The 19,022-nt window shown below is 39.6% G+C and overlaps 2 protein-coding genes across 8 annotated transcripts; one reads left to right on the plus strand and one right to left on the minus strand.

The window, feature by feature from the left end:
- Positions 1 to 4,399: 4,399 nt before the first annotated feature.
- On the minus strand, positions 4,400 to 13,689 carry slmapb (sarcolemma associated protein b). 7 transcript variants are annotated; one of them, XM_046396489.1, is made up of 12 exons: positions 13,300 to 13,510; positions 11,165 to 11,365; positions 10,794 to 10,853; positions 8,698 to 8,826; positions 8,539 to 8,613; positions 8,153 to 8,455; positions 7,389 to 7,576; positions 7,306 to 7,343; positions 6,963 to 7,134; positions 5,866 to 6,000; positions 5,314 to 5,401; positions 4,400 to 4,920 (listed from the first exon to the last, which is right to left on the minus strand). In XM_046396489.1, the coding sequence occupies exons 3-11, from the start codon at positions 10,843 to 10,845 to the stop codon at positions 5,318 to 5,320; spliced, it is 1,176 nt and encodes a 391-aa protein (XP_046252445.1). In that variant the 5' UTR covers positions 10,846 to 10,853; positions 11,165 to 11,365; positions 13,300 to 13,510; the 3' UTR covers positions 4,400 to 4,920; positions 5,314 to 5,317. The 7 variants fall into 7 exon arrangements, with proteins under 7 accessions (XP_046252445.1, XP_046252440.1, XP_046252439.1 ...); XM_046396484.1 differs by lacking the exon at positions 13,300 to 13,510 and adding an exon at positions 13,597 to 13,689 and having other exon boundaries at positions 7,306 to 7,576; positions 11,165 to 11,349; XM_046396483.1 differs by having other exon boundaries at positions 7,306 to 7,576; positions 11,165 to 11,349; positions 13,300 to 13,543.
- Positions 13,690 to 13,805: 116 nt separating this feature from the next.
- On the plus strand, positions 13,806 to 18,934 carry LOC124063139 (ceramide synthase 5-like). Its single transcript, XM_046396490.1, has 10 exons — positions 13,806 to 13,988; positions 15,234 to 15,336; positions 15,535 to 15,665; positions 16,220 to 16,277; positions 16,393 to 16,443; positions 16,586 to 16,678; positions 16,946 to 17,074; positions 17,371 to 17,477; positions 17,635 to 17,791; positions 18,393 to 18,934. The coding sequence occupies exons 1-10, from the start codon at positions 13,813 to 13,815 to the stop codon at positions 18,534 to 18,536; spliced, it is 1,149 nt and encodes a 382-aa protein (XP_046252446.1). The 5' UTR covers positions 13,806 to 13,812; the 3' UTR covers positions 18,537 to 18,934.
- The last annotated feature ends 88 nt before the right edge of the window (positions 18,935 to 19,022 follow it).

Below are 19,022 nucleotides of genomic sequence, written 5' to 3' on the forward strand. Positions count from 1 at the left end.
TTTTGTACACTCACAACAGGTGCAATAAAGAGACAGTATATCAGAATCAGAATCAACTTTATTGGCCAAGTTTGCGTGTACAAACTTTGCCGTCGAGTACAAAAACAAACACCTAGCAGTAAGAACACAAAGGTACTATATACAGTAAGATAAACATAAAAAAGATAAAAAAAAACACTATATACAATAGCAGTGAATCTGTGGAGTAATGCAATGACAGTAAAGGTAGACTAGGATTTAAACAAATAAATACAGTGCAAGGCAGTGCTGTGCAATAGACAGATAATACTGGTAATGTGTTGTTAAATTAGTGAGGTAGATGAGGATGACATTTGTGATTGTATGAAAATACAAAAATAACTTTTGTACAGCATTATGGGAGCAGCCTTTAACAACATATGCAGCTACAATCAGCAAAGTGACTACATTAAACCTACAGTAAAGGAGTGTATTAGTGTTGAACAAATGATTATAATGACAGAAGCTGCAGTGGAGACCATGTATGCAAGCATGGCCCCCCTCAATCATGTACTGTAAATATGTGCTCTATAAAGAACCACTTTGTTCTGTAATGCAGGAGAGGAATAAACAGCAGGCTTGGTATAGAAAATAATAAATAAATTTAAAAAACATACTTCATTTGTATGTTGCTTTGGACAGCAGCATCTGCCAAATATGTCAAATGTGTAAATGGAAACATGTGCCCATAGTTAATTAAGGTATATTAATTGATGGTGCTATTGAATTGTGTTTTCTATGTCCACTGTTAAATTTTGCTTGAAAACATACAACATTCACGTTCGATTTTCAACTTCCAGTGTCAGGTCCAAAACGTACCACTGGGTGTCGCGATAGAGGCAGACGGAGTGTCCGCTGTTCACAGTCACGTTTGTGCACAGAGCACTGAGTGTCGTGACATTCACAGTGTGAGTCGTCAGTTCTGCCTCAGTTGACAGCAACACTTTGAGTGATTTGGCTACAGAGTTTGTTCTGAGATGTGAGGTTTCCTTGACTGGAGGGTGGACGCAGAACTCGTGAACCCGTAGAGCCTCACAGTGAACATACTGCCCTCTAAAGGTCACTTGATGCCTATGTTCCGTGTATGGCCAAATGATTTAAAATGGTCAATACCAGCAAACCAGTCTTTTTCCCATGTGCTGGCCTAGTTATTTTATAAATGTTTATATGTTACAACATGTAGTGTATCACAACTATGAGCAGATGTGTCATTTCCTGAATAAGGAGGGAAATGTTTGAAATAAATATTCATCTACATGTTACAGTCCTCAAGATTTTCATGATGTCAAATCCCAACAACAGCTATGGACCCGTTTCATCTATGGCCTATTAACCATATTTTTTTCCATAATTTCAAATACATTAAAATATCAAGAAATACACTTGGAAAATTAGATGCTTAACTAACTGTTGATATGTAGCCTACTATAAACATATTAACATTTGGCAAAAAAGGGCTAAGCTATTCACTTGCTGTTATTTGTTTAATTATTATAAATACTGTGTAAAATGAATTTTAATCAGTAGCAATGTACATTAGAGCTATATGAAGCCCATTTTTTGTTACACAGGAGAAATACCATCTGACGCAGCTGCTGTTCTGCTGCATCTCTGGTCCACTACAGATGACCTACATACAAAGTAGAGCAGAACAAATGGACACGGCAACTCTGCAGAGAGACTCGCCATGCGTGGGATGAGTCCCATATTTTGGTTTATATAGGACGAAGAAGCTGTCCTCGATCTGCTCACATACACGGTGAATTCCCCAGGTCGTCTGAGCTACAGCCTCACATTAGCCACATCATGCTGGTGATCATAATGTATCCTGAGAGAGATCCTCGACACAGCAAAGCCTACAGAATAGATTTGACAAAGCCCAAAAAGGCACAAAAAGAAGAAGAAGGAAAAAAAAGAGGATCAGATGTCATGATGGATGAATCATCTAAATAGAGTCAGTGATTTCCTCTGGAGCCACAACCTGACACACATGGTGAAATGTGAAAAAAAACCAGAGAAAGACATCGTGTTGAGAAATTCTCTGCATGCTCTTCCACAGGCCTACCCCCAGTGTGTTCAGCCAGCTTAAAGGGTGTAACCACACTAAGTGCTTAACCTTATAATCATCCAGCAGATGTTAACTCATATGATCAAACTCAGACCAAACATCTGTAGTGTAATTAGGGATTGAGCCTTGAAACAGCCCCGTGCTGCATGGGTGGGGGCGTGTGGTTTGAGGTGCCATTGAGACGCTGAAATAAGATCCAGGAAGTGCAGTCGGACTGATTTTAGATGTCAATGTCAATGCACTGCAAAATTATTTATTAAACCGATTGTTGTGGTATGTTGCAGCGAAAGTTTAAAAAAAATTACAAGCCCCACTCCAAATTAATGAGGTTGGGCTGCATTTTTTTCCACACAGGTCTCTGTTTGGTCTGAATGTGACCCCAAACCCAGACTAACCCTGATGACATCATTGGAGCTACTTCTTCATCTCAAACTACAACAAATCTGACCCAGAACCATCAAAAACAGTGTACGCTGTATTTACAGAAAGAGCAGTAATCTTCATGACAAGTGAACTCAACCCCATGTCAAGAGTTATCTTGGTACTTAATGAAGCTGTGTACACTGAGCTAAATGATGTAATGATTATGCAAACTGTTTCCTGTGTAGAAGAGGGGGAAAAATGAAACTGATCAAATGATTTCAGAAACTGAATGAAGATTTAACCCCATAAAGGCCTCCTAGATTCCAGTGTGACTCCTGCTCCCATCCATGACACTGTGCGTATATGAAGATTTTTAAGGTACTTTTCTGGAGCAGATGAGTGAATACGCTTATATGATTTCTCTGACTCACATGTTAATACCAACAAGAGCTTTGTGCAGAAATAACATAAATATAAATAAATTTTTTACTAATAAGTCCGTCCCCAAGTCACACACATTCACTGCATTTATTCTGTTGTTTTTGCTTGGTCTTTGTCCACGGTGCATTGTTGGCAAACACACGCACACACTGCGCTCACCTGAGAAAACCTCTCTCCAAGGAAAGCACACCATGCCCACAGCTGTCAGCATCAATCAGCTCCTTTAAAGGCCATCTGCAATACAGGGAGCTTATTGAAAGGGAGGGAATAAGACAGGGAAAATAAGATATGAGAAGATCTAACCTAATAAATTGTTTTGCTGGAGGGCAGAAGCAAAAGTATCTGTCAAAATATTTATTTCCCCTCCTTTACTATTAAAAACAAAAGAAGAACAGCTTGTCTCAGAGATACAGTAAGCAACCAGATGTTCTTGTAACTGAAATGACCTCAGCGTGACAAAGATTCTGATGATTCAGAATAAAACGAAACCCACAGCAGCAGTAGGTCTGACTTCATCTCCATAAAACTTGGTGGCTACAGCAACCGCCTGCTTATGCAATGACTGTAAGGTGCAATTATGTGTTTAAGATCTTTAATTGAAATCAGTCTTACATTTTAGAGCAGTTATTCATAAACATCAAACCCAAGAAACTGGAGAGATTTCCACCTATCAGCAGAATGCATAGATTTTGTACTCGACTACCACTGACACAATAAATTAATATTTTCAAAGAAAATGTCCACAAAAATCACATAATGCATGCAAAAATATAACAATCAGAAAACTGTGAATGAGAACCTAATTAAGATTTAAACTCGTTTACAAGTTCAGTGTTATTCCAAATTAAAAACATGACATGAAGTATTTCTTGTGGAAACTAATGATAGAATATGTTACAATAACAATAGGAGGGATTTAAATTATATTGTGTTGACTTCCCTCTTCTAAAAAAAATGTCATCTATGGTTTTCATTATAAATTGAGTGTTTTCATTGGCACAATGCAATAAAACTGAAAATTGGTACACTGAGCTTTAGACTGCTTTGCAAAAAACAAAAAAAAACAAACAAGAGATGCGAGGACGTGGATAAAATGCAGATAAAAAAAAAAAAAAGAAAGAATATAGTATTTTATTTTCATTTCCTTTACTGTCTATGGAAGCTTACCTTAGATGGAACACAGGGTTTGGGTGACTGTTTGCTCAACTACATTTTGTTGTTGAAGGAAAACCTTTCCTTGTCTTTCCACAGCTCATTTATTTCAAAACTGGCTGTATAAGAGCAACCATCATAAATTATAACCAGCTTTCGTAATTATTAAATATGCCAAAAGTCATTTTGCGTACCAAGACAAATACCTTCCCCAGGTTGCTCAACAAATGTCCCAAATGTCTTGACAAAGCATTTGAACATCATTATTGGTTAAGAGACAGAATCATAGCAGGGTTCCACCACAAAAATCCACTGAGGTGTTTGGAGCATTCGTCATGCATTCAATCAAGGACTGCATTATTGTGACAATATTTATTCTTCTGACAGTAACGGAGTTGTGTTACATTTAGGGAGGTTCAAACTCCAGGTGATCCATCTAAAATGTCATCATATATTCTGAGAATTAAGTGTGTTGACCATCTTTACATTCATAAATGGATCATCATATAAGTCAAGACAGTAAACAAAAACACAGACCAACTAGATTTCCTTCAAATACTACACATATAAACAAACTTCTTTATTTGCACACAAAATGGACATTCTTTATTAGCCTCTCTGTCATCTAAAATAGAGCATCTTAAAAATTAAACAGTGTTAAGTAGGAGCCCTCCTAAGTAATAGTGCAGATATGATAAGGGGGCAAGTGCAGTTAAATCTGATGACAAATATGGACTTATTGTGTGTATGTGTGTGTGTGTGTGTGTGTGTGTGTGTGTGTGTGTTTGAACATGTTGCCCTCAGGTCCTGAAGAGCACAGCAGCAGTCACAGCTGTTAGAGCCACAGCAACCACTGGCCCCCAGATCATCCACAGCTTCTGAAAGAAACAAAAGTGATGACACAGAAATAGAGACATGAGCATCACCAAATGAAAAACACCCAGCCAAAGATTGTCAAAGCTTTGACAGAGGGAGCTTGCCACTGAGACAATGCAGCGCACAGAGAGGCTCTTCCCATCATAAGGGAACCGAGAGAACAGTTGTTAAGCATTAGCTGTTCAGACACGACAAACAGATGTCAGATGTTGGAATTGAATGATTAGAGGGGTTAGAGTTTCTGAGACGTCAATTTTTGAAGACACCCCCCCCCCCCACACCCACGAGAAAGGCATTCTGGGGAATTGGGAAAACCTGATTAAGTCATGCAATGATTTAAAAAGACACTGATGAGAATGACAGATGTAGGCCGACTTGACAGGAGTAATGTGTACCTTACTACCACAATGCGCCGAAGCACCAATACAGCAAAGCCAGGATAAGGCCGATGACTATGGCTTGAACAGGCAGCAATAGGGATGTCTACAGAAGGGAAGGGATATTATAGTAATCAACTGCAACGGGACATACTTTAGTTGGGTGTAGTTTTATTAATAAACCCCTCAGTCAATAGTCTGTGTCTGTAACTGGTGTTTATACAAAGATGTCAAAGTCTAAAAGCAACAGTAAAAGACGGTGGATGAGTAAGGCGGAGCAGGTGTGCTGAGATTAAAAAAAAATAAATAAATAAATAAATACAAAAAGCATTGTGAATCCTACAAAAGATTCACTTCTTTATGCTTGGAGATATTTCATAAAATAAACATATGCTCAATACATTGCTGTTGCAAAATCTAAAAGAGAGCTCATGCTTCAACAACTGATGATGTTTGCATGTTTGCTTTGTCTGCAAATATAAAGACTCTTCATGTTGTTATTATCTGTCAAACAGTTTTATGATTTTGTTAGTTTAAAAAAAAAAAAAAGTGTGATAGACCAGCACTCACCTTTGTTCCCTTTTCCTGTAACTCCTTCACGCTGGCTTTGCACTCCTCAAGTTCATCTGCAAGTGTCTGTTTTTCCTGCTCAGTCTTCTCATATTTTTCCTTCAGGTCCGACAGCTCTGTCTTAGCCTCCTCATACTGCATGAAGCACAGTAGAATTATACCGAGTAACCACAAGACAAAGCGCCTTTGACTTAAATGTTTCAGGTTAAACTTGGCTAACAAGGGAGGATTGATATGATTGATATAAAAAGGTGGGAACGGGCTTCTCATAGATTTTGTGCCAATCTATGTATTTTAGCATAATAAATAGCATGATCGCATGGATGGATCATTCAGTGACTGAAAGAGCAACACCATGACTTGTGGTTAAGATGACCTCATCTCTGCTTTCTGCTATTCGACAGAGCCACTCGTGTCTGGGTGTCACAGCAGTGGCTCTTCCCCATCCAGTCTGCTAAATCTGACTGGGAGGATACAATAGGGCACCACTGCCAGCACCAATCAACATGTGGACTGTTTGGATTGCTTGTAAATGCATCACATCATATTCTAATGTCTTGAATGTCCATAATTTGTACATTGAACTTTATTCTTATGACATTTTAATTGGTTGTAAGCTAGGTTGTAGGCCACAGTATACAAAGAAATAAATTACTCAGGTAACATGAGACGGGCAGGATAAAGGATCAGGGTCAGTATTTATCGAGCACTGATGTAAACTTATGGACTTTCCCAGTTGGGAAATGTCAACATTGAGCCACTATTAACAACGGTAAACATTTGGAATTGTTAGTTTCTTGCTCACATAAAATCTTTAGTACAAATATAAACAGGAGAATGAACTCTAAATTGAGAGATGCCATAGTATCAAAACACAGCATTACGTATACTTGCACTTAAATGCACCAAACAGTCCACATGTACAGATGTATGGTGACTACACAAACAGACCAATGACAGTTTTGACTAAACTACTACTATAGTCACAGTGTGCGAGAACAGAAACTCTTTGAAATAACCAAAATAAACACAAATTCCTTGGAGTGATTATGAGATGCTTGGCACTTGGTTAAAGACTTTTTAGCTTGAGAACATACCTCTCTCTGCAGAGTCATGCTGCGACTGTCTGCTTCATCCAGCTGGGTTTGCAGCTTGGTGCTTTCCTGCTGATGCTGGAGCTGCAGGGACGCCAATCTCTTCTCCAACTCCTGCTGGGATCTCTCCAGGGCTTGGATGTTATTGCTCAGCTCAGCATTCTGGGCACGCGAACTACCAGAAACAAAACAACACTGATTTCAATATGTGAAGGTTCACACAAAGAGAGCTGTGTGGTATACCATGTAGCAAAACATGCTGGGGCAGAGTCAAGCAAACGGGACAGAGGGAGCACAAAGGTGGGGGTGAAGCTGCGCTCTTCATAACGTAGCTGAGTGCACCGACCTAGCAAGGTCCTTCTCCAGCTGCTTCTGTTTCTGCAGCACTGCCTCTTTTTCAGAGCGCAGTGCTGCACATTCACTCTGCAGGCTGCTTTTCTCTTTCTGGTGAGTCTTGAGAAGTTCCTCCTTCTCAGCCCTGAGGGAAACACACTCTGTCTGCAAACTGCTCCTTTCCTTCTGGTGCTTATTAACGACGTCTTGTTTTTCAGATCGCAGGACGGAGCACTCCTTCTCAAGCCTGGCAAACTCCACCTGCATCGACTGCAGCTCACTGGCTGTGGAAAAAAACATGAGGTTTTGTTTAATGGTGCTGTATCTGAGCAAATATTTTTTGTTTTAAAAAAAAAAAAACTGGCTTACAGATTAAGAGAAAGTTTCTAACAATATGTGCAATATTTTCTGTGGACTTGGACAGGTGCATTTGAAAAAATGCACAGGTGACTAGTGTGCATTTGAGTATACCGACAAGTCTCTTAATGGTAGGAACAAAAGAGCCATATTTTGGGTAGTGGGTAACATTAAGATTTAATTAGAGCTGACACTACCTGAAATTTTATTTAGTTACTGAAAATTGTTCTATCCAATCACAAATGTTATTCATTGCAGCTACCAATCAGCCTCAGTCTCAATCATGCAGACTCTTGTAAGTTGTACATATTAAGAGAAATTTAAAGAACTGCTTATTTCAGGAATATAGAATGTGCGTTTACTTTCATTTATGTACGAATAAATTAAATACCCTTTTGATGATGACAACAATTATTGTGTCAGATGCATATTGTATCCTTTTTTTACCAGCTATCATCATCATCACATTTTGTTTTACGGATTGTATTTGCACCAAGTAGCACCTTGTATTTCTGCAGTTTTCTGCCACTGCTTGCTCTGCTGTTGAAGGTCACGCTGTAGGTTATCAATCTCACGCTCGTATTTGTTAGCAGTCTCACGCCATTTGTCCAGGTCCTTGGAGGCAGTTGAGAGGTTAGTCTGGATAGCAGCAACGTCACGGTCCCGCTCGGCAGCGGCTGCCTCCAGGGCACGTTTCAGCGCCTTCGCCTCATCACGTGCACTTTGCAGCTCGTCGTGTGAACTGGAGGAGACAGCTATCTGCTCTCTGAGAACGCCCATTTCATCCTGGAGCTGTCGCAGCTGGCCTGTCCAAACCATGGTCGGTATTTAGTAAACACTTTCTATTGGAATCAACAACACTGTCCATCTCACAAACGCACAGACTTACCTTGAAGAAGTTTTATCTGTTTTGCAGATTCATCAGCTTGTTGTTTGTTCTCTTTTCTCTCTTCTTCCAGTATACCTACGAAATACGACTGCATGAGTGTGCACAATATAAAGTGAAAACATCTGTGTGTAACTAACATCAAAAATTTGTATTTTTTACCTTGTAACTCCATGCATTTGTGCTTCTCAGTATTAGCTAGCTCCTGGGCCTCTCGCAGTTCATCATTCAGATGCTGAATAATCTTTTCTGAGTCACCAGTGGACCCCATGTTTGACCTTGTTAGGTCATCTGATAATGAAAAAGAAAACAGAAATGATTATCCAAATCAGACAATCCTTTCTGAGTGTAGCTCTAGCTGTAAGGAACTTCTTCTGACTGAAAAGTGCAGATAAGAAGCTAAAACGGATTAAAATACTAAATTTAGAGCGTAATGATACACCAGGAAGTGATGGTGGCAACTCAAAAAATAAAAATAAAAGAATAGCTGAAAGTTCCACCGTGTTCATTCTACTTCAGTCCCAAATATTTAACCAGGGCTGACATACTAGATGATTTCCCAAGATATTAAAATGGGACTATTACATAAACTAATTACTAACCCAGAAATAGACACAACTGCTTTATTTGCATTTTCTATCCAAGCTTTCACTCTAAATTGTCCATAAACCCAGTAATGTACGAGCCTCTGGCACATCTACGTTGCTTGTTAGCAGCACTGTCACTGTAAACAATACACAAAGGGAATGAACAAGCCAAGGTTGTCAAGGGTGTGTTGTGTTTCCCGGAGGTGGAAACAAACCCCACAAATACTTGGGCTTTGCAATGCACAGTGAATATTTTGATCCCCTAATCTACTATGGCTGGGAAAAGAGATGACCTCATCCTAGACCAAGCATTTGGCAGAGGGGAAAACAAGAGTCAGGACAGGTCAAGCATGTGCACCATAAATGGACACAACAGAGCACGGAGACTGTCATGAAATGCTGCATTTGTCATGAAAACTGATCTCACTGTGTCTGGCACACACAGTTACATAAACACACTGTGCATACGTAAATATATAAATACACACAGGAATATTGTAGTGCTAGCAGATGGCGTTGATAAATGTCCCTAAAAAGAAGCGTATGAAGAGACTGCTGGAGGCTGGTGGCACCCTCTGACTCAGGCACATGACCACCCCGCTGTGTGCCAGACAAAGGATGGGTGGTCAGCAGCCCTGTCCTACATGCAAGTATGAGGTTGTGTGTTCCTTTGTGCATGCATATGTATGAGTGGGAGTTGGAATGTGAGTGGGCTTGTGCTGAAGATGAACGTCCTCTGGAGAGCACGAGATAAAGAGTATTTTAGATGAGGGCGCCTAATGCGTTATCTTTAGTAACATTAGTTGTTACAGTCATTAGCTCTTAATGTCAGACTGACACCTGACAAAGTAATAATGGGATTAGTCTGTGTGTAAAAATACCTCACTGACTAGTTGGGGATGTTGAGTATCACACTGCCTCAAGTGACGACAGAAAAAAAAATGTAGGAGAATGTCTTTTTTTAGCTCAAGTGCTGAAGGCTAGAGCCATCGTGCTCTATCTTTCCCCGCTGTCAGTTTCCTTCCCAACGAATGTGACGACGCTCTTTAACTGAATCAGGGGGTTAGCACTGCTCGCACCGAATGCTGACAATATACGGTGAATCCCTACTGATTAAACTGTCAGGGGCGATATGAATTTACAGCCACAGAATGTGCTGCATGTGACTGAAATTGAGAAATGGCTTCAGCATTTTGAAAATGCTGAGATACTGTTGTCTTGAGGAAACCGTGTGCTTTGTGCTACCCATATGCTGTGCAGTGTAGCATTACAAATTAATTCATCATGCAAAATTGATTCACTCACTCAAATCCCCACACATTGCATTGCCTTATCCACTGCAGTCTATTTTAATAAACCACTCTTAATGTCACTAACACACATTAGTCAGCTGATGTGTCCTCAGTGCAAGGAGACTCCATCTTCTAATAAGCTGGTGACACGAGAGAAATCAGCCTCTAAATCAAGGCCATCTACAGCACTGTAAGCTCTCAAGCCAACCAGCTGCCCTTACAGCTACAGATGCTCCTAAGTGTGACTCATGATTTTTTTCTCTCGCTCCACACTGTCAGTAAGATATGCTGTGTCAGGTAGGAACCAGGAACAGCAAAACAATACCAAGTCATTCACTTCAAAAATATCATACAATATATAATAATAGAGTTGGGTTACCTTTAATGAGGGATACGTTATTCAGGGGATCACTGAGCTCTTTCTCATCCATTTGTTTATCTATGTATATATAAAAAAGAAGTATAACTACATATCACATGATCAAACAAATAAATAGCTCTAAATCAAGAGTTAATGTTGACAATTTAAAATAAATGTCTCAACAAAATAATTAAGACTATGGTTGCTGTTGTTATTGTTAAGGAGGAGTATTTTTAAGACCTAAATACAAAAACTGATGCTCATCTACAACACATAAGTAGTTTTGGAAGAAGAAGCTCCACAGTTGCTGAGAAATCCCCTTAGAAAATTAGGCCAGAGAAAACACACACGTAAAAGGTTTAGAATGAAACTTGCCAAGAAAACATTACCTTAGGTGATCCTGGAGCTACAGTGCTCTATGTGCTGAGGCTACAGCAGTCCCTGACATGAAGAACTCCTCTCCAACTATCAGATTTTTTCAGATGCGAAATGGAACAGTCCAAGCAGTGAGGTGGGGAGGGGACACCGAGGGGATGACAGACACTCTGTACCAGGCTTCCCTGCCGTTGCTGATCTGAAGCCAGAGAAGGCTAAGATCAGGTTAAAGTTAGTGGACAAATACACGAGTGTGGTTAAAAACGCTACTCTAGATGTAGGTCGGATGAGTGCCCTCAGAAACTTGTCCCCCTATTTTGTGTCCAAGTCCGCAGCCCCTCCACACTAGGTCACGCATCCGAGTTGGGCATCTCGGAAGCTGCAGCTGCATACTGACACAGAGGGGTTTTGTTCAGGGGTCTGAACTGCTTTCTGGACAGTGGGCCCTGACATAAAAATCTACAGGATGACAAAGAATAGTGAAGGCCAGTGTCACATATGTGCTGCAGCTACCTCCTCATGTTTTGCCATGTAGGTCTCTCCTCTGTCACTTTAAAATAATATATTATTGACCTTTAGGGTTAGAACCACATGTCAGCCTGAAAGGTTAACTGTTACAGAGGTATACCGTTTGTACTTTTAATCTTATTTGTGTTCAACTATAAAATATCAGTCTTTTCAGGATACTTTTAAATGTTTGTCAGGCTGAGGTAAAATCAACATAAAGAAAGCAGTGATCTAAATTAAAAAGCATATCAAACTAATAATTAAATGTGTCTTTTTTTGTAAGAAAATAAATATGGCCCTCTTGAAGCTTTCATAACACTCAAAAAGATGCGTGTGTGTGTTAGACATGCATGCTAACTTTCCTGATGTATCTTATTTTCAGTTCACCTTTTTATTTAAGGTTGTGCAATTCCAAAGCAATTCCATAGCTACTGCCCTCCACAGGGTGAAACTTGACTATTGCAACTGCATTTTGTGAGTGGCTGATGTGGAGGCAGCCTAGGTCTCCTGTCAGTTTTTAGTTGTAGTTTTAATATTCATTCACTAGTGACATCAAGTGATTATATTAGGGTTCAGTAATGAAATGCGTTATCAAGATTTCTTAATGAGTTTGAATTTTGGCTGTTTGGTCACATTCTAACATGATATCTTAACCTTGGTTGGTAGAGTAACATAGCAATGAGGTAAAGGTTTACCAATTAAAGCTACAAATCACTGACAATTGTCAATAATCAACCATTCAACTTTCTACTCTCTTTTCAATTAACTTACAATCTTTACAAACTTCTGTATCTTCCACAAAGAAAAAGAGTCTCACTTCAGTTCAGGACATCAATAAATGTTCTCTGCACAGACAAATGGAGTGCCGCATAAAGCCACATAAACAGATTTGAACCACAGATTTGATGGGTAGAAGATTCAGCCACCTTTAACAACATAAAGTTTTGCAGCAAATTATTGTTTCATAAAACTGTTGTATCTAGGTAAAACTAATGCACACACATACAACAGCCCTACAATTAATCCCAGCTCCATGGGGGTTATAAGGCTCAGGTTTTGTTGAAACCGTTTCAGACAGGCGTTGATTAACTTATATAACTTCTTAGTATTTATTTCAGGATAAACTGGGTGCGAATTAAGTGGCAATTGTGTGTGTTTTAGGTAAACGGATGGTTGTAAATATATAATTTTGGCCACATATTACTACATTTTAGGGAGAGCAAATTTAATTAGCAATTATTTTTTTTAATGGTGGAATTTGGTCATCTAAAAGAAATGAGAGTTTCTGAGGCAGTTTGAATAATGATTAAGATGGCTTTGTCATATTTTATGGTCCATACTGGTATTTCCAGTACTTCCAACTCATCAACTATTCCATACACTAATCTAGAATCAACTGGGTTAACGTTATAAATTAACTTAAGTAAACTTGCTACATTTTTATCGGTGTACTAAGTGGAGTACTTTGCGCTCGTTAGTTAGCGTTCGTTTACAAATTATTAATTCGTAGGGTTAATTAAAGCTACTTGCTTTGTCATCTGTTTGAAACACCTGAAATCAAACATTTCCTTAAAATGCACTAATTTAGAGGGTTACATTTGGCTAAACTCTTTTAGAAATGATTTCAGCTGACGTAACTTACCAATAAACAGCTCCAAATTATAGCTTGGTTAGCATTAATTGCTTGTAACGGCTAATTCGGTCTTAACTTTATCAAGTGACGTTTAGCGCTAATTGCAAACAGGAGGTGTAGTTTGGTGTCAGTGGATGTTAGCTAATATTAGCTGCTTTTATCCCCCTCAGTGATAACGACTGTTAAAGCTTAATGTAAAGCTGCAGTCTCAAGTTACAGTCTCTGCAAGAATAGTGTGTACATCCATCAAGTGGGAAAAAAACACCATTGAAAGTTGCCTAATCATTGAAGTGGGTGTTGCCTTACCGCCATTACGTGTCAACCTAGCGGTCTCTCAGAGCACTTCGCTCCGAAGAGTTAACCAGAAGTGATGAAGTTACTTGCTTAGGTGGTGAAGTTAACAGAGGCGGAGATATCACAGATCTCACTCAGTCAACCTAAGTCGCCAGATGTCCTTCAAGTAATTTACCCGGTTTACCGAGTTTGCTGCTGTTGCTGTTCTAGTGTATTTTCTGATTCCCGATGACTTCCTCTATCTCAGCCTGGATTTGGAGTGAGAAATTTTGGCTTCCCGAAAATGTTACATGGGCAGACATGGAGCGTCCACCATCTGGTGTGGAGTATCCCCGACTGGGACACCTACTGTACGCCTTGCCTCTGGCTGTCGGAGTTTTATTTCTAAGGCTCCTTTTTGAAAGGTAAATTAGAAGATATTTGTCAAGTTTCCACATGGATGCCTGCCCCAATGTGAGTGCACTATTGAGGGCTTCAATTAAATGTGGCTGTCGTTGTTTTCATGAAGGAACAAAAAGAGACCGTTTGAAAAATGGGACTAGACCAATACAAATGTTACCCTTTGCAGCATAACGTGAGTCATTCTGTGTGAGCACAAACTATTTGGAAACTGGGAGGGAAACTGCTCTCTGTTGGCTTATTATTCTGAGCTATTGCTGTCACGCAAAGTAAGTTGTGATGAAATTAGGCAAATATATATATTTTTTTAACAAATTCCCTTTAATTCACAGTTGGGACTGCAGCTTCTGTCTTTTCTTGTGTCAAAATTGTTGTCTGCTTCTCTCTTTGCCTTAGATCCTAAGAATGCAAGAATTCATTGTTCATTCATTGTTAACTTAACCACTTAATTAACATTGTCAGCATTTTTATGAGGTGATGGTACTTGAAAATAACTTCACTGGCCTGATTCACCGGCTTGTCTTGTTCAGCAATGGTAGTTTTCCAAACAGAAATGGCATATAATTATCACTGAATACACAGTCTGAATTGAACATTTTTGTTCCTGGGTTTGTGGCTTTTAGAACTAGTCTGTTCAGTATATATCAAACACAAAGTCACCCGTTTGCAGCAAAATTAAAGGTCATGCAAACTTTGTCAGGAGTGCTTCATTTTGAGTAAAACCACCACTGACGGGGCAGGCCTAAGCCCAAGTCTTTACTTCTATTCATTCAGTTCCATGTTGGGGAAACTCATTCCTGATAAGTGGGGTGTTGTGAGAGTTTGTGCATGAACACTGGTCAACTCAATCAGGTGATCTTGTGACACACATCAGTATTTTGATGAGAGGTGGTCCTCCCATCTCTCTCTCTCTCTCTCTCTCACATGACAGGTCAATATGCTCTGTTTAGACTAGGTGCTACATTCCCCAGAAATCCTTCTACGTCTCCTATAGGCCCCATTGTACTCTCTTTCCCTCCCAATGAGTACACACACATGCATGTCAAACATTACTTTGTGTGACAACTGCTGTAGCTCAGCATTTCATGTCAGTGAAGTGAAGTAGTTCATCTGTTCCTTTAGTCAGAGCAGTGCTTAACTATTTGACTTTCCCCTTGTCTCAATGTCTCTCTTAATACCACACCATCTCTGTGACCCCCTCCCTGCCTCCTTTTTTTTTTTTTTTTTTTTGCCTCGGTCTGTGTATACAGGCTAGTGGCCAAGCCCTGTGCCCACATACTTCAGATTCAGGCAGGAGTGCCTCGAAGAGCTCAGCCCAATGATGTCCTGGAGAGGGTGTTTCAGTCCAAAACGGTACATAAGGGCCATGTTTGTTCTGTAGTCCACTAAATATTCCTCTACACACTGGAATAGAGATGTCACTGTGCTCAAATACACCACGGGCATAATGATATGTTCAATAAATAACTTAATGTGGTGTGACAGTCATAACCTACTGGTATTGTGGGTTTAAGCAAGTGATTACTATTTGTCCTGTACTGACTTCTTTAGTGTCCAGACCCGAGACAACTGGAGGGACTGTCAAAGCAGCTGGACTGGGACGTACGGAAAATCCAGAGATGGTTTCGTGTCCGTCGGAACCAAGACAGGCCTAGTATGCAGAAAAAGTTCTGTGAGAGCATGTAGGTTGCTGCTAAACTGCTGTGTAGTGTGCACCCATTTAAAGAGTCCAGAATTATTATTATTATTATTTTTTTGTTTTTTAAGTCCAGCACTTTGGTCCATACTGAACTTTGTGGTTTTGAGTGAGTCTCGACAACTGTTGGCTGGACTGTCATGAAATGTGATTCAGAGATTTACGTCCCCTCAGGAATTGCAAAAGAACTGATCCCTTAACTTTTCAGAGAGCCATTATCGGGTCAAAATATCTTTTTCAAGTCAAGTCACTTACATATATAACACCCAGATTTCTGTTTTGGGGATCAATACACGATAATCTTAAGCCTTGACATTCCCATTAACTAGTTGTAAGCAAATGTTAGCATGCTAACACACTACACTAAGATGGTGAAGGTGGTGAATGTTTGTTATTGTGAGCAGGTTAGCATGTTGCTCACAGCACCGCCGCGCTTGTGTAAAGCCTCGCTGAGGTGTTAGCGTGACTTGGTTTTGTTTTTCAAGAAGAGAAGAAGTGACTTTGTTCACTTTTGCTAATTAAACTTTTCTTTCCCTTCAGGTGGCGATTTACTTTTTACCTGGGGATTTTTATCTACGCCATTCGCCACTTGTGGGTGGTGAGTTGAATAGCTTGAGTTTTCATGTGTTTGTTTATTTTTAATAAACCTACTGTATTTTTCTTTTCTGTTTTTGTTGCATTAAACATATGCACGTTCAATCTGTTTCTATTAGTCACCTTGGATGTGGGATATCAGACAGTGTTGGCACAACTATCCTTTTCAGGTAAACAGTTTTGTCTTATTAACCACATAATTATTATATCTGGCCGATTATGTATCACTCTAATCTGTTCAGCACCGTTATGATGGTTAGCCAGTGGAGTTACATATTTGTCAAAGGTGTTTTGCTTCACTCCCTCCCTTAGCCTTTAAGCTCTGGACAGTACAACTATTATGTAGCTGAGCTGGCTTTCTATTGGTCTCTGATGGTGTCCCAGTTCACTGACATTAAACGTAAGGTGAGTCAGTAATTGCTTAACTAGCACTGTTAGCACTGTCAGCAGACCTCCTGAACATTCATGCCTGTTTTATCTGAGCTGTTTTGCCTGCTTGTCATATTCCCTTCACACCATTTTTTTTTAATAATGAACAGTGAGGATTATTCTACAACCAGCAACATTTAGTTGTTCCATGAACTGCAAGTGTTTTATATTGTAAAGTGAAAGTAGGTTGAGCATCATATTTATCATCTCTTTGTCACCTGTCTTCATTTCTCTTGATGGCAGGATTTCATGATCATGCTTGTACACCACCTGGCCACCATAATGCTCATCACATTCTCCTATGGCAACAACATGCTAAGAGCTGGCACACTGGTCATGTGTGTGCACGATGCATCCGATATCTTCCTTGAGGTAAAAATCTGTAATGAAGATTTTTCTTACAGCTCCTGTTTTAGGAAGAAATTTGAGGGGATTCTGGGTTTAACTCGGGACAAAATGTGTGCAAACTTAGCTGAGAACATACAAGCTGTGCTGTGAGTTATTTGTATCACCTGTCAGGACAGGATAGGAAGAAACAAACTGATCTCTGATTAGCATTTTAGTGACCCAGTGTCATTACTGGAAACTACAACAGAGATACTGGTGTGATATTTTCTTCCTGTGCCATCATTATAATAAATTCCTTACTTATTCACTTATTCACAAAGGCTGCCAAGTTGGCCAACTATGCCAAGTACCAGAGGCTCTGTGATGGCCTGTTTGTGGTGTTCAGCATAAGCTTTTTCCTAACTCGACTTGTCATCTACCCTTTCTGGTGAGGCAATTTAGAGCTTGTTTACACATCAAGTATCATATTTTTTCCAGCTCATCACACGTTTAACTATTTCACATTTGTGAACAAACCAAAAGTTGTAATGATAATACTACACCAAGAGCTTGAGTAACCCCTGTATGTGTGTAATTTTTTGCAGGATTGTTAACAGTGTTCTGTTTGAGAGCTGGGAGATCATTGGGCCATACCAGGCCTGGTGGTTGCTTAATGGGTTGCTGCTGCTGCTGCAGGCTCTTCACATTATCTGGTTCTACCTCATTGCTCGCATTGCTATCAAAGCCATATTCAAGGGAAAGGTTAGTGTGAATGTTGTGTGTGTGTCTGTCATACAATTTTTTTTTCGCCATGCTAGTGGCATACTTTTTGGATGGCAGTGTCGGTCAATTTGTCCATTTGATGGTGCATTGATGTTTCCCCCAAGTGTCACCATGAGGTGGACATTTCTGTTTCTTAGTAATTTATGTTTTGTAGTTTATGTCTTGACAATTGAATGTATTGCTGTGAAATTGAGACATGTGTTGTCCACTGGGTATAAAGATTAACTTGTCTCCTTCTCTACCAACTGAACTTTCACAAGATTTTGTTTAGTCGTTTCTACCAAAATGGTGAATCTTACTAATTTCCATGTCCATTTGCCCTGTTTTGTAGTTTATCTGCAAAATGTCTGTATAAGATAATTACATCATTACATACTCATCTACAGCTGTATTTTGTGTTAAATGCTTATTGTTAATGTTAGCATGCCAACCAGTTACACTGGTTACACATGACTTAAATCAGCATGTTAGCATGCGAAGAGCCTCACAGAAATGCTCGCTTACACTCTGAGTTGTTTTTACTGTTCACTATTGCAAATGTTAGTAAAACCGTCATTCCTAATTATGTTTCATTTTACAGGTGTCAAAAGATGACCGCAGTGACGTTGAGAGCAGCTCAGATGAGGAAATTTATTCTAACTCCAGTAAAAATTCCAGTGAGAACCCAAAACCAAAGGACAGCAGTCGGAGTGGTAACCTTAATGGAGAAACTCATGACCACTGAGCACCATGAGGGACTATCTACTCCCAGTGTGACTTTTATTCACCTTCTGTGTGCCTGTGTTCCGCTTTGTCACTTTGACCCCCTGAGAAGACTTTAAAAAGATCTGCTGGGCTGCTCAGAAGGACCAGTTGGATACAGAGGAAGTCCATATGTGGAATACAAACTTGCCATTGTCTTACTGAGTCAGGTTTACACTGTGTGAAGTTTACACCTGCTTTTTGCTTACAACAGTAGACAGAGAAATGTGTGTGGTCTGTCTGGACAGACAGTGTGTGTGTGTGTGTGTGTGTTTGTGGTACTGTATTGTACAGCTGTAAAACAAATCACTTCATCTGCCTTACTGCAGATATTTCTAAAAACGCCAAAGGTTTTTAATAAAACATGACTGTACCGAACCCGGTGAATGTGTAAGATCTTTATTTTGTTATAGATGGTGAATTTGACACTATAATGAGTAAGACTATAGCTGAATTTTTTTGTTTTCAA

This window comes from Scatophagus argus, chromosome 8, assembly GCF_020382885.2.
Source record: "Scatophagus argus isolate fScaArg1 chromosome 8, fScaArg1.pri, whole genome shotgun sequence".
Classification (NCBI taxonomy): Eukaryota; Metazoa; Chordata; class Actinopteri; family Scatophagidae; genus Scatophagus; species Scatophagus argus.